The 16,699-nt window shown below is 38.5% G+C and overlaps 1 protein-coding gene across 2 annotated transcripts in view; it reads right to left on the bottom strand.

Annotated features, from left to right (window-relative positions):
* MASP1 (MBL associated serine protease 1) overlaps positions 1–11,900 on the bottom strand; it is a 175,087-nt gene extending 163,187 nt beyond the window's left edge. Inside the window, exon 1 of one of the 2 annotated variants that reach the window (XM_082249634.1) lies at positions 11,726–11,900. In XM_082249634.1, coding sequence (XP_082105760.1) covers positions 11,726–11,730 — 5 coding nt within the window. In that variant the 5' untranslated portion in view covers positions 11,731–11,900. The remainder of the gene's footprint in view (positions 1–11,725) is intronic. The other variant, XM_082249635.1, reaches the window with a different exon arrangement.
* Between the last annotated feature and the right edge of the window lie 4,799 nt (positions 11,901–16,699).

Raw genomic sequence — 16,699 nt, 5'->3', positions numbered from 1 at the left:
AGTGTTTGTTGGTCTGTGTTTCTAAGAGGATGATTTGATTACTGCAGCATTTTGCATTTCAAAGATTTTTTCTTTAACTCAAGACACTTGCAAGAATGATTTTCATTTTGTGCGCTAATGTCAATCTTCCTGCTTATAATTCTTATGCAAATTAGCCTATTCAGCGAAGTCTTAGGAATAAGTCAAGTGATTTACATTTACATTTGTTTGTAACAGAAGAGACCTAGACAATTAGAAGCTAGTAGAAAACAAAATTATACATTTTAGAAAACTGACAGTGGGTACGATAAAGTTTGATGCACGCCACTGTTTTACTATTTATTGTTTTTTTTATTTTCAAGAGTTTGTATTTTTGCATTATTAAATATGTAAAAATGAGAACATTTCTCAAATGTTTTGAGCTTTGCTTGGAAGATTAAATATAAATGGTGCTGTGCTGTAAAATGTAATACATGACAGTCCCCAGCTCTTTATTTTATTAAAATATATGGCATTCAACTATAAATAAAGAAAACAATTTGTTAGCTCACTTTAATTAAACTTCACACAGTTATGCAAATAATTCTTATTGAATGCGTTTTATAATGCATAGCAAATTAAGCAATCCCCCAAATAATATCCCTAATTTTCTTTGAGAGAAAAAAAGTTATAAGAGCTTTTTACCAATATGACAAATGCTGGATCTCATGGAATAGGGCTTACAGACCTGGTATAGGAGAGTTTAGTTATATCAAGGACAGTGGCTATGCTCATGTGTACTAGTGATATTGGCATTGATTTATTACAAATAGGCTGTTCACTTTGCAAGGGAAGTTGTACTTTTAACCTCCTTGGCGGTATTCCCGAGTGTGGCTCGGGGTGGAATTTCAGTGCCATTAGCGGTAACCCCGAGCCACACTCAGGGTACCGCCAGGGAGCATCGCTGGATCCTGGTAGAGGTTACTTACCTTGTCCTCGGGATCCTGCGATGTGTCCCTGCAGCATACGGCGGCTGGATCTTCCGCCTGATGCTGTGAGCCCCGGCTTCCGTCTCCTGCGAGCGTCACGTCGCAGGGGGGGTGGAACTGGCGGCAAATTTAAATAGTAAAACACACAAACACACTGATACATTGTAATCCTATTAGATTACATTACTAAATAAAATAAATTGACATTAGTTTGCCCCCCAGTGCCCTTTCCTGAAGTTTTACTGTACTTTATATATATATATATATATATATATATATATATATATATATATATATATATATATATATATAAAAAAATGTATATATATATATAGATAGATAGATAGATAGATAGATAGATAGATAGATAGATAGATAGATAGATAGATAGATAGATAGATAGATAGATAGATAGATAGATAGATAGATAGATAGATAGATAGATAGATAGATAGATAGATAGATAGATAGATAGATATACACGTGTATATATATATTTATATATACTTTAACTTACTGATAGTTATTTATTATAATTTATGATTTTATGTTTCAAACTTTATCATACCCGAGATGTTATAAAAATTCTTATTGTTAGTAATTCTTAAGAATTACTAGCAAAATAATGGTACCGCTTTCAGCACCTACAATCGGAAACAATCATACCGCCAGGGAGGTTAAAGGAAATTTTTCCCAAAGCTTTGTGAATGAGGGGAAGCTCTGCTGAATTCCATCATCCAGTCATGTACAAGAAAAAATACAGTTTTTTTTGTATTTTCTGTGCACTTGATTGTGTATTCTTTGCAAAGTGAAACTTCACCCCATTCGCTAAGCTCTTGTGCAGTGCAGCTTCTCTTTCAATGTGAACAGCCTATTTGCTTTTAGTAAACCAACGCTGTTGCGTCTATTTAAAATTTCAGTCTGTGATTGGGGCAGTTTGAAGCAGTGGGCAGTGGTTGAAATCATGTCGGCACAAGGTGTTCAGAAGCACCCAGCTCAATGGGCTTGTTTCGGTTCTGAGTTGTGACCTCAGCCCCCTGTGCACAAATGAGATTCTCTTGGACTAAGGCTGGCCATACATGTTCAATTTTCTTGTATAATTTTCTGTTAGATTTACCAAAATCCATCTAATATGAGGTCAAAACAAAAACAACACTTTCAATTGTATCCTATAAGGCAGGCCTTTGTACTACATAGTTGAAGGTAAATCTAAAGAAAATTGTATAGAAAATTGTAAGAAAATTGTATAATGTATGGCCAGCCTTAGGGGTTGATTTACTAAAACTGTAGAGTAGAAAACCAGGTGCAGCTCTGTATAGAAACCAATCAGCCATCAGGGTTTTTTTTTTTTGTAAAAGCTTAATTGAACAAGCTGTGGTTAGAAACTGATTAACTACCATGCACAGCTGCACCAGATTTTGCACTCTCCAGTTTTAGTAAATCAGCCCCTTAGTATATTTCTTCTGTGCTTGTAAAAGGAGCATGTGAATCCTACTTATATACAAGAGTAATATTAGAAGGTAGAGGATCCTCCTGGTCAGAACTAAATACAAATGTTATAACTTCTTACAATGACACAGGCTAGGATGAAAATAGCTATTTTATTCACAAAGCCCATAAACTATTGCTATACTGTATATCTAAATATATAAACTGGGTGTAGAAAAGAATTACCCCCCTTTAAAATAATCACATTTTGTTGCTTTCTCAGCCTGAAAAGAAAACAGACATGTTTTTCTTTATCCAGCTGTATTTTTTCAGTGCAACTTATAACATCTAAGGCCCCGTTCACATAGAGGCGACGCTACTTCGTTCACATAGGGGCGACGCTACTACGTTCACCTCGGAGCGGCTGCCACGGACTTCATAACATTGAAGTCTATGGCGGTCGCCTCCTGGTCGCCCCAAAGAAGCTCCAGACCCTTTTTCTAGGTCGGAGCGACTTGTGTCGCTCCTATTAGAACGGGTCCGCAGCTTCCCTATGGGAGGCGACCTGTGAGGCAACCAGGTCGCCTCACAGGTCGCCCTAGTGTGAACCGGGACTTAGTGAAAGATATAACACCAACATGTCAGAAAGAAAAACAAAAAAAAAAAAACCTGAAAAACAAAATCCCTGATTTTGAAAAAGGATCATCCCCCCTCCTAAAAATTACTTGTAAACCTAATCAGGTGGAGCTGATCACATTTTCAATGCCACACAAAGCTATTTGACTTTCCACTGTGACCAGTTGTGGTCATTCTGATTAGCTCTGCATGAAAAGAGCTTTCATGGAGCATTTCAGTCCCTGGTAGTGCAACTGAAGCAAACAATTAACTATGGGTGGAAAGGTACTGTCAAAATATCTCCAGGATAAAATTGTTGACATGCATAAGTCAGGAGATGGATAAAAAAAAAAAAATCAAAGGCTTTATTAATTCCTAGAATTACAGTTAAGTCTATTATTGGGAACTGGAAGATATTTGGTACAACACAGACCCTCCCTGGATCAGGACGTCGCTCCAAACTGGATAAAAGAGCAAGCAGGAAACTGGTCAGAGAGGCTACCAAGAGTCCTACAGCAACTCTGAAACAGTTGCAGGAATTTATGACAAAGAATGGTCATTGGGCGGCACAGTGGGGTAGTGGTTAGCAAGTTCTCCATGTGCCTGCGTGTGTTTCCTCCGGGTACTCCGGTTTCCTCCAACACTCCAAAGACATGCTGGTAGGTTAAATGAATTCTGTATAAAAAAATTGGCCCTACTGTGTATGTATGTGAGTTAGGGACCTTAGATTGTAAGCTCCTTGAGGGCAGGGACTGATGTGAATGTACAATGTATATGTAAAGCGCTTCGTAAATTGACAGAGCTATATAAATACTTGAAATAAATAAATAACTTGTGTGCAACAATATCACAAACTCTCCACAAATGTGACTTGTATGGGAGGGTTGCAAGAAAAAAGCCACTCCTCAAAAAAAGGCCACATGCAATCACAACTAAGCTTTACCAAAAGGAATCTTGAAGATTCTGAGGCCACATGGAAAAAGGTGTTATGGTCAAATAAAACTAAAATTGAATTATTTGGCCTCAGCGTCAAATGGTATGTGTGGCGGAAACCCAATACAGCTCACCATTTAAATAACAACACAATTCCTGCACTAAATCATGAGGGTGGCAATATCATGTTATGGGTGTCTTTCTCTGCAGCAGGGACTGGAGCACTTGTCACGATAGAAGGAAAATTGAATAGGGCAGAATACCATTATATTCGTGAGGAAAATCTGCTGCCCTCTGCCAGAAAGTTGTCAATGGGAAGGTGGTTTACCTTCCAACATGACAATGACCCAAAGCACACAGCAAAAATGACAGTGGTTGAAGGAGAAAAAGGTGAATGTCCTTGGATGGCCTAGTCAGAGCCCAGACTTACATCAGACCCCATTGAACATCTGTAGAATGACTTGAAGACTGCAGTCCACAAACGGTCACCATCAAATTGAACTAAACAGATTACCCTTGCAAAGAAGAGTGTGCAAATATTGCAAAGTCTAGATGTGCAAAGTTAGTAGAGACATATCCCAATAGGCTAATGGCTGTAATTAAAGCAAAGGTGATTCAACAAAATACTGACACAAGGGTGTCAGTATTTTATACAAAAGTTTTTGGATATTTTTTAAAAGAATTTCTGACATGTTGATGTTATATACATCTAAAGATGTGCATTATGGAGTTGATGTGTAAGGAAAATAAAAAAAAAAAAAAAAAAACAGAATTTTTGCTTGCACATGTTGGGTTGATGGAAGTCAGCAGAGCTTCACCTCATTTGGTAAGCTCTGGAGAAATTTACCTTGCAAAGCAAAACTTTACTTGCAAGGCGAGCAGCCTATTTGCTGTTAGTAAATCAACCCTCGTGTGTATTGTTTCTCAAAATGACATAAAGGGTTAATTTGCTAATGGAGTAGAGGCTGTTCACCTATCAAATGTAAGTTTAGTAAAGTATTTGAACTTGCGTTCACTATAAATAAAACAAGTTTTCTGGGAAATGGCTGGTTTATTGAACACAGGTTGACCTGCTTTACTAAACACAATGAGCAGTCACTGCCAAGTGAACAGCCTTTACTCATATAGTATATCAACCCCTATGCTTTCTATCTTAGTGGTTTACAGTGGCAGCCACATCATATGATGGTGTCAGATGGACAAAGATATAAAAATGTATTATAGGTATGCCTGCACTTTGTTTATTGAACTAGAAATGCCTGAATCCACATTTTTATGTGTGAATTTATGGAGAAGTGTTGGTGGTCGCCTATGAAAATGAAAATAGTGGTGGTCGCCTATAAAAATGTACCTAATAAAATCATCACCTCACTTGGGATTAGGTAGACATGTTTGACTTGTTACTGTGATCTTTAGTAGCTGCTAATCCTTGGCAAATGCTGTATATGGTTTTCTTGGTGTTTATGTCTATTGCATCCAAATATGTCACTAGTTTTTATCCTGACAAAAAAAAAATAAATAAATTCTAGCACAGCTACATCCAGTAAATAATATAAATATTTTAGCTCATAATTCCTGAGCATGTTTTTTGTTAGGCCTCATTCACACGCAATGTGATTTTATATATATATATATATAACACCTATAAATGCATGTAATACAATTTAATAGTATAATTTACATTGTGTGTATACATGCATTCAGGGGCACTTAGCTTAGCTACATTTAGAAAAAAACAAAGAAATCTGTGTGTCAAAGAACAGAGTAGATAATCTGAATGTGTCTACATACAGTACATGTAAATTGCATGTACATTGAAACACAGGATAAATTGGTCTGGACAGTAAACATTTGTGAATGAGGGCTTTAAATGACTGCTTCCAAATATAATCACCGTTATAAAAGTAACTATGGATAACCACTGAAATATAAAGCTCTCCAAACTAAAAAAGAATTGTGATGTTTTGTTTAATTCTTACATTTTTCTTTGGCAGAATAATACTTTTGTGGCTACTTTTGTTAAATGCCATTTGTATACTTTTATAGGTGAATCCTATTCTTATTATTTATGTTTCTCTGCTTTATATTTTACTTTCCATGGTAACTGGCACAGACAGAGATTACAGCATATATTATGTACCACCTGGTTACCCAAACAAGTATAATGGTCACCATCTGTTCCTATCCACCCCCCTATGAACCTTGTGTATGAAAATAATAAAATAATAAAATCTATCATTATTTCCATACTGTCTGCAATTAGATCTAGACATTATTTTATGTGGCAAATTGGAAACTCATAAGCAGTTGTGGTGAGGTGTAGTTCACGAGTCCCAAAGAATACTTAATATAGGAATTAAAATTGAACTATCGACAAATTTAAAAAAAAAAAAAAATATATATATATATATATATATATATATATATATATATATATATATATATATATATATAATGCAATCTGTCAAAAGCATTACCAGCACAGTTTTGGCCGATCATGTAATGTATTTTTATTACCAAGTGGATCCATTATTTTTCCACTTCCCATAACAGAGCAAGCTGTAAATATACAGTGACAGTTTACAAACCAAAAAACATTGACAGGGGTGCCCTCGTATATATTTAAGGCATGGGTAGGCAACCTTAAAGAGATGGAGATCTACCTGAACAACTTGGGAAAAGCCAAACATCACCGGGCACAGTGTGGCCCAGTGTCGGCACCTCACACCTGATTTAAACCTCAGATTGCCGTACTATTGTGTCAAACTACAAATGTAAATGAACTCTTACTGTTCTGAGCCCGCTATAAGTCAACCTTCACACTGATGTGCTGCAGTTTGCCTGCACGCGAGTGCAGCGCAGTGCATCTGCAGCTTTCCTGTGTTAGCTGCACTTTGCCATAAACATCTATTATATCCTGCAGGTGTGGTGCACTTTTTGAAAGTGCAACAAAACTCTTGCATTCAGGAGTTTTGATGCACTTTCAGAGAGCGCATCAAACCCTCAGGATATAATAGGAGTCTATGGCTAAGTGCAGAAAACCCACAGGAAGGCTGCAGATATGCTGCACTGCACCCACAGTGTGGGTAAACCACAGCACATCAGTGTGAAAGCAGCTCTATACTATTATGCCCAGTGTATTGCTTCACACTGACCTTAAGATCTCTTCTTTCCTGCTGCTGGCACCACTCTGGAGAATGCTAGGCGGGATAAGAGGTGGAGTGCACCCAAAAATGTCAGATCATGTACCCAGTACGTGATCTGTTGCAGCCAAACTGCCCTTGCCACTGGATATCTATATTATATGGTCAGCAAGTGGTTAATAAATGCTTCCTTTGTCATATAAACACAAAATATTATTTTTTGGAAAATAAAATCATAAATGAAACTATTTTGAACATAATTGTAAACATTACTATTGCAAAGAATTGGTTTTCTGTTACAGGCACTGTATCAGTTTTCACTACAGTTTAGGTAAGCCAACAATTACTTAGCACCCTGGGCCACCAGAGTGGAGCTCCATTGGCAGCAAAGCAGGACTGTACAGGGAGGATTTCCGTTGTAGGATTTCGCTCAGAAAGGGGTTTTCCACTCCTTATTTACATTAATATTTTCTTTTTATTTCAGTAATCCCACTTATACCTTTTAGGAAACAATTCCAAAACAATGATTTGCTCAGCTCAATTTCATTTAATTCTTGGGATATTATTATTGTATTTGTTTATTTCTGATGCATTTATAGGCCTCATGTACACATTTTTAGGGGCGTCTGATATTTTTTTCCTGCTTCTAAATGCCCCTGCATGTTAGCCTATGTACCATTACACACAAATGTGTTAAAAGGAGTTGAAAGGTAGGGGCATTTAGCGGCAGAAAAAAACCCGCACAGCCAGTGCGTCTAAAACACTTGAAGCATGTAAATGCGTCTAAATGCGCATTAACACTAGGCACATCAAGTGCTTGAGTGTCAATCCATTTCAATAGCCGGAATACATTATTATTCTGAGAAATGAAAAGAATTAATGGCCAAACGCTTGATGTGCCTAAACATGCCTAAATGAGTTACAAGCGCCAACCCTTTTTTTTTTTTTTGCCAAAACACCACTGCCAGTAGGAAAGGCATCTAAGAGAGATAGCAAACATGTCTAGTGTGTGTGAAGCCTTACTCTTTGACCTCTTCTGTCTACACAGAAAAAAAATGTTTTCTGATGAAACTCTGAGTTTGGCTTTGAAGCAGCCAGATTTTTACATTAGCTGATTGATGTGACCACATTTCTCCTCCCCCTTATTCCATTGGCCACTTTTACATTGCATTGCTCTGTCACTCATTGTTTGCAAATCTGAAAGGCTAGCCAGATGTGTAGGCATCCAATGTAAAATGGCCTTCAAATTCTATAGCTCTATGTATAGACTAGACTTTTCTTCCCAGCTTTCTCTAGGAATGATAAAAGGATTGGATAAGCATAAGCTACCTTCTTTTTTTACCATTTGTGTCAAGAGTGATCTATGAACCCAGTCACAGGCAGCTGAAGTTATAAGCAGATCTCAAGGGGCATCTGAGGAAAACCTACTACTCCCTGCATCATTCACTTGTAATATTTATGTATTCAGATTTTTACTTGGCCATTTTTTTGTCTGATGCAGCTGTAGTCGCATGATTGTGCATTGCCATTTTGTATGTATATATATATATATTTATTATCTTTTATGATGTTCCAATAAACGTTATTTTTATTATATTTGGATAGTGGTCACCTTAATAATCCCACCTCTAGGGGGTATCTTCTTGTTCACATTTCAATCAGAGATGATAGCCACCCCTATCCAGGACCTCCAATGATTGGTATTCCTCTCTTTAAGCAGATCTCAAGGACGTACTACTCAGTAGCCCTGCCCGTCCCATTAAAGGGCCAACAGTGAGGCTACAGAGATGGAAAGGAGTGAGGCTAAGTTGATCTTTTAAAAGGGAGTTTAGAATATGGATATACTGTTAGCTGCTTATGTCTACGGATCCATTGGCATTTTGACATATGGTTTTCACCAAAGTTATCTAATGTATTTTTTTAAACATGCTAAATTTTAATTGCAGAGAATTATACCCAATGACCCTTGGGTTATTATTAAACTAGAAAACAGTGCTTATAAAAAAACAATGTATTTAACAGAACCCGCCAAAGGTATAAAAAACAAAGTGGAATTAAACCTAAAAGCAATCATTTATTATATTGCAGCCTACTAATTCTTAGATGTGATGGCTGCATTCGTTCTCTCTTTTTAGGCTATCTTTACTTTATTTTCACATGCTGATCTGGGCAGTAAGTCTGTTTTTTTTTCAACAGAACAAGCTGTTTTGCAAGTTGGAAGGTTGTGACAAACAATTTGCTATCAGCAGGGGTGCTTACAATGGTCAGCTTTTATTTATTTATGTAAAACCATTATTCCAAAAGGAACAAAATGGTTTCCTGTGATTGCTTATAAAGTATTAGATGGAGTTAGGTTTCAATTTGTAAGTGTACCTCAAGCCCCGTAAACATGGGCCAAATATCAGAAACCGGCCAACATTCGGCCCGTGTGTACGGCAGCCTGTCCGACTTCTGTTGAAGGGGCATCACTGAACATCTGACGATCAGCATCCTATCAGCAATATAACTGGTGTTTTCTGATAGGGGGGCAGTACCCCTGTCAGAACACAATAGGTCAGTGGGAAGATCGCTATATTAACATCAGATTGTTAGTTCAGCAAGGTCCTCAGTTTTTTAGTTCAGCCTGCTGGGTTGAATGAAAAAATAAAATGATAGTGTGTACCTAGCTTTATTCTACTAGTCCAACCAACATTCCCCTACCGCCATACTGACAATGCTGCTGTCCAAAAGTTCCCCTGTGCTCATTCATCCAGAATGGGGGCACTCTAATACAGGAGGTGTGTTACTGGCCAGATAACCAGGTGAAAATAGAGGGAAAAAAGAAAATTAATGACTGGTAAGCTGTAATATATTACATTTTTGGTTTTGGGTTTAATACCACCTTAAACAAAAAGTAAAGGTATGTATTACCATTCCAGTACTCAAATCAATACTATAGAGATAGTAACTACAACCTGATTTGTCTCTATTGGTAATGCCTCCTCCTTATTGTTTGCTGGTGCGATATGCTGCTGTACACTAAGAGACAAGTACACTTCATTGCACAACAACTCCACAACCTTATATCAGCTAGCTGAAAATTGGGACTTTGGGCCATTGTGCATTAACAAATGTTTATCACTGCATGAAATACATAGGGAAATCAAGATATGGTTGTAGCAAAAATTCCCCTACTACAAGCATTTTATAAAATGGTTTTTGTATCGGTATATATAACACAACTTTTTTTTTTAATATATTTTTTTTCAAAATGTATAACTTGCTTGGTACTTTGTTATCTATCCGTAATGTTTATCCTATATGACACTACTGGATGGGAAATTGGGGGGACAGGAGTCTTACTTAGGATGATTAGCATCGTTAGCATACTTACTGTTACAAAATGACATAGAGCACTAAGTGCCGGTTCACACTGTTCCGACTTGTTAGGCGACTTGGTCGCCTGACAAGTCGTGCTCCATTCTGTGCAATTGGAACCGTTCTAATAGGAGCAACTCAAGTCGCTCCGACTTAAAAAAAGGTTCCTGCACTACTTTTGAGCGAAGTCGGAGCGACTTGCATTGACTTCCATTATGTGAAGTCGGTGCAAGCCGTGCCGAAGTCGCGGTGCACGGCGACTTCATTAAGTTGCCCTGAAGTCGTGTCGCCATAGTGTGAACCGACACTTACCCATATAACTTGTTTGTTACTTTGTTATCTATCTGTAACATTTATCCTATATGACACTACTGGATAGGAAATTGTGGGACAGGAGTCTTATGATTAGCATCGTTAGCATACTTACTGTCACAAAACTGCATAGAGCACTTACCCATATTGGCTAGATTTTTTAAGACTGGCATTGAGTCTTAATAAATTGTGTCATTATTTATGATTAATGTTATTCTTTGAATGCTGTTAATAAACATTTGAATTCAAGTTAAATAAATTGGTAACATTGATTGACCAAATTTAGGCTTGTTTAGTAAGATAAAGAGCAATCTGTAAACTATTTTATCAAGAATGCTCCAATAATAATTCAGCCACCTAACTTAAGAAACTGACTGGTTTCTGTTCTGAGCACTTTGGATTTTGCACTACTTTTGTTTTTTTTTTAAAGAAAATTTATGATCAAAAGTCCTGTCTAAATGGTTTTGAGTCATATTGTCATCAAACAGTATTATATATATATATATATATATATATATATATATATATATATATATATATATATATATATATATATATATAGATAGATAGATAGATAGATAGATAGATAGATAGATAGATAGATAGATAGATAGATAGATAGATAGATAGATAGATAGATAGATAGATAGATAGATAGATAGATAGATAGATATTATGGTCATCATTATCTTTACCTTCCAATTTAAGCAAAATTGGAACACATTACTTTTAATTTCATTAAAAATAATCAGAATTATTGCTTTACCCTGCTTATTGCACTTGTGACAGTTGGCCACGACACATAAAAGACTACACTAGAGCAATGTGAGCAAACTAGCATTTAAGTCCCAGTTAATAATGTAACAGTTTCCCAATACCAGCTGTGTTAGCTTCCACTAGCAGCCAGGCAACATCAAAAAGTATCTTGAAGTTCTGAATTCATAAATTTTCCAGTATAATAAGTTGGCACACTGCACTTTTATCACTAACCTCATGTTAGCAGTCTGTGCTGTTCTTTCTCCTGTTTCTCCTTTGTGTATGTGTGTATGTGCCTGGTCCCAAAAGCTGATCAGCCTGGCTCTATCTTTGTTCTGAGGTTGCTGTGTTATGTGCCTGAGAGCTGCTACTCAGTACTCTGGTCACGCCTCCCAGTCTGTAACTGTTCCCCACCAAAAGAAAAAACCTGACAGACTTTAAAAGAAGTGCTTAACTTGGAAAGGAAGAAGACTGTAATAAATGGGATTGTATTTGTTCAAAATAGCTTGCTAAGCACTGGAGTTTAAAGAGAGCCTGTCATTCGCAAACCACTGCACAGAGACTTTAGCTGAAAAAACACTGAAAATCACTTTATATGATACTATGACTGATGCTTACATTTACTAAAATGTAACAGCTCTGAAATGACATTTAACCACTTAAGCCCTGGACGATTTTAACCCCTTCCTGACCAGGGCCTATTTTGCGATTCGGCACTGCGTGACTTTAACGGACAATTGCACGGTGATGCGATGCTGTACCTAAACGAATTTGGCGTCCTTTTTTCCCCACAAACAGAGCTTTCTTTTGGTGGTATTTGATCACCTGTGCGATTTTTTGATCATGCGCTATAAACAAAAAAATAGCGTAAATTTTGCAAAAATAACAATATTTTCACATTTTTTTATATGAAATTCCCCAAAAAAAATATAAAAATCTAAATTTTTTAACATTTTAGGCCAATTTTTTTTTTTTACCATATATTTGGTAAAAAAAATCGCAAAAAGCATATTTTGATTAGTTTGCGCAAATGCTGGACTGCAACATTGCGGCGGACAAATTGGACCCTTGACTGACATTTTTGACACTTTTGGGGTTACCAGTGACATTACTACAGTAATCAGTGCTATACATATGCATTGTTACTGTAAAAATGACACTGGCAGTGAAGGAGTTAACTGTATTGGAGAGGTAGGGGTTAAGTGTGTCCTAGGGGCGTGTTTCTAACTGTGGCTTGATGTGTAAGAACAGTGATCAACGGTCCTACATAGTAGAACCGTTTGATCACCATTCTTACACAGGGGAGAGTGACAGGCGGCTTTGTTTACACTAGCCACCTGCCTTTCTCCCGCTGTCACGGACGATCGCGAGTGACCGGAGGACATCGGGTCCACCGGGCACACGCGCGGGGGGGGGTCCATGACCGAGCGGGAGCAGGAGCACGTATCCGGCGGCGCGCGCTCGCTCCCAAAACCCTTACAGGCTAGCGACGTAGCCCTACTTCGCTCTGCCTGTGGGGGGCTGATTGCCGACGTAAATAGTCATGCGGCAGTCGGCAAGTGGTTAATGGGAATGACACTGTATTTGAATGTCATCCAAATTTAAAGTTATTTTTTGTACAGTTTATATTAAAGGAATATTACATGTGATTTTCTACAAATATTTTATATCAAATATTTTATTTAAATATTAAAGGTTTATTAAACATTTTCAAAGTATGCAGACAGTACAAAAAGTACAGATATGTAATGTTGCCTTTGTTGATCAAACAAAAGACAATTAACTTTTTTTGGAGAGCCCACAGCCTGACTGTAAATTGGGAGTTGAAGAAAAAGACCAGGAACAACTCTATAGGCTAATTTGGAAGAAGACAAGAAATTGTGGCTGCGTGGATATTTCAAACATCCCATGTACTAGAAATAGAAATATAGAAGAGTACAGAGAGCAGAAGGGTAGTATCACTAAGAAGGTTTGGAGGAGAAGGCAGGATAGTCGGGAATTGGGGTGGGGAGCAGGTGTCCACTTGGGAGGAGGCAGTGCCTGTTCCTGTTTGGTAAGTTAATGATCTACGCTACCGGAGAAAGCTCAAAGAGTTAATGAAAACGATCCAGATGCTCCAGGTAGATACACGGTATTGTCAAAAGTATTGGGACACCTGCCTTTAAACACACGTGCACTTTAATGGCATCTCAGTCTTAGTCTATAGGGTTCAATATTAAGTTGGTCCACCCTTTCCATCTATAACAGCTTTAACTCTTCTGGGAAGGCTGTCCACAAGGTTTAGGAGTGTGTCTATGGGTATGTTTGACCAATCTTCCAGAAGCACATTTGTGAGGTCATAAGACCTGGCTCACAGTCTTCTCTCTAATTCATTGCAAAGGTGTTCTATCGGGTTTGAGGTCAGGACTCTGTGCAGGCCAGCCAAGTTCCTCCACCCCAAACTTGCTCATCCATGGACTTTATGGACTTTGCTTTGTGCACTGGTCCTAATCATTTGGTGAAGGGGGATTGTAGTATGGGGTTGTTTTTCAGGGGTTGGGCTTGCTCCCTAGTTCCAGTGAAAAGAACTCTTAAGGTGTCAGTATACCAAGACTTTTTGGACAATATCATGCTGCCAACTTTATGGGAACAGTTTGCGGATGGTCCATTTCTGTTTCGAAATGACTGCGTGCCAGTGCACAAAGCAAGGTCCGTAAAGACATGCGTATTTGGGGTAGAGGAACTTGACTGGCCTGCACAGAGTCCTGACTTCAACCTGATAGAAAACCTTTGGGATGAATTAGAGAGGAGACTGCGAGTCGGGCCTTCTCGTCCGAAATCAGTGCCTGACCTCACGAATGCGCTTCTGGAAGGATAGTCAAACATTCCCATAGATCACATGTAAACTAAAGGAAAAACTTTTTTTTTTTTTACGTTTGGATAGAGTGGAGGTGGATTAGAACACCTGTCAGGTTTCTTTTTTGTTGCCTGTGCCCCTATTAGGGAGATTCACCCTCTCCATCTGCCTGATTACCATTATCATTGAAAGTGAAAGTAAAAGAAAATCCCACATTTTGGGTTGTCCCCAGAATAATAGAGGGGAAATCTTCTAATGGGGACACAGATGGCAAAAAAAAAAACCCACAGGGGTTATAACCCTCCCTTACTCTATCCAAAATGAAAAAAAGTGTTGCCTATAGTTCTACTTTACTTTACAAAAAATACCCAATCCCATGCAAGGAAAAAAAAACAGCATTTTGCTTGCACATGATTGGATGATGGAAGTCAGCGAAGCTCCCCCACATTTACTAAGCTTTGGAGCAACTTTACTTGCAAAGTGCAAATTAAGGGAATCCCTTGGGGTCCCCCAGGTCACCAGAACTCGTGTCCCCATTGGAAAATTTCCTCTCTTACTTTTTTGGACAATCCAAAATTTGGGATTTTCTTTTAAGTTCACTTTTAATGGCAATGGTAAATAGGACTAATGATGGCACAGACAGAAATAACAACTGATAAGTGTTGTACCTATGCAAAGATAAAAAAAAAAGTTTTTCCTTTAGTTAGTGCCGGTTCACACTACCGCGGCACGAATTCGGGGGCGACCTGTGAAGTTGCGTGCACGACTTCGGCGCGACTTGCACGGACTTCATATAATGAATGTCAATGCAAGTCACTCCGATGTCGCCCCGAAGTAGTACAGGAACTAATTTCTAAGTCGGAGCGACTTGAGTCGCTCCTATTAGAACGGTTCCCGTAGCACTGCATGGACCGCGACTTTTCAGGCTGACCAGTCGTCTGACAAGTCGCGGTAGTGTGACTGGGCACTTAGACTTTAAATAAATACAAAATATCTTTATAAGGCTCCGTTCACATCTTAGCGTATGGATCACGGGCAGAACCGCCGTGGTTCCGCCCGCGATCCGGAGATTATTGCAAATCGCGGGACACCCGTGCGTTGCCCGTTGATTTGCAATAGACCCCCAAACGCTGAGCGATGTTGCCACAATTTCCGCCTGCCGAATCGCGGAAACATCACGCAAAAAAAAATTGCGGGACGCAATACGATCCAAAGAAGCTCTTGTACTTCTTTGGTCGTAATGCGTCCCGCGATTTTTTTTTGCGCGATGTTACCGCGATTCGGCAGGCGGAAATTGCGGCAACATCCCTCAGCGTTTGGGGGTCTATTGCAAATCAACGGGCAACGCACGGGCGTCCCGCGATTTGCAATAATCTCCAGATTGCGGGCGGAACCGCGGCGGTTCTGCCCGTGATCCATACGCTATAATGTGAACGGAGCCTAAATGTCAAATTTTGAAAGAAAATTGTATCAAAAATCACACACATATATAAATACTTTTCACCAATAAAAAAAGACAACATTGTATTTTTTATCAGTGGAAGAAGGGTATTTATATACAGTTCCTTCCGAAAGTATTCGGCCCCCTTGAACTTTTCGAACTTTTGCCACATTTTTAGGCTTCAAACATAAAGATATAAAACTGTAATTTTTTGTGAAGAATTAACAACAAGTGGGACACAATCATGAAGTGGAACGAAATTTATTGGATATTTCAAACTTTTTTAACAAATAAAAAACTGAAAAATTGGGCGTGTAAAATTATTCAGCCCCCTTAAGTTAATACTTTGTACCTTTTGCTGCGATTACAGCTGTATGTCGTTTGGGATATGTCTCTATCAGTTTTGCACATCGAGAGACTGAAATTTTTGCCCATTCCTCCTTGCAAAACAGCTCGAGCTCAGTGAGGTTGGATGGAGAGCGTTTGTGAACAGCAGTTTTCAGTTCTTTCCACAGATTCTCGATTGGATTCAGGTCTGGACTTTGACTTGGCCATTCTAACACCTGGATATGTTTATTTGTGAACCATTCCACTGTAGATTTTGCTTTATGTTTTGGATCATTGTCTTGTTGGAAGACAAATCTCCGTCCCAGCCTCAGGTCTTTTGCAGACTCCATCAGGTTTTCTTCCAGAATGGTCCTGTATTTGGCTCCATCCATCTTCCCATCAATTGTAACCATCTTCCCTGTCCCTGCTGAAGAAAAGCAGGCCCAAACCATGATGCTGCCACCACCATGTTTGACAGTGGGGATGGTGTGTTCAGGGTGATGAGCTGTGTTGCTTTTATGCCAAATATAACGTTTTGCATTGTTGCCAAAAAGTTTGATTTTGGTTTCATCTGACCAGAGCACCTTCTTCCACATGTTTGGTG

Source organism: Pelophylax lessonae (assembly GCF_965119305.1).
Source record: "Pelophylax lessonae genome assembly, chromosome: 3".
NCBI classification, from domain to species: Eukaryota; Metazoa; Chordata; class Amphibia; order Anura; family Ranidae; genus Pelophylax; species Pelophylax lessonae.
The sequence above is the reverse complement of the archived record's forward strand: the minus strand, read 5'-3'. Positions and strand labels throughout refer to the sequence as shown.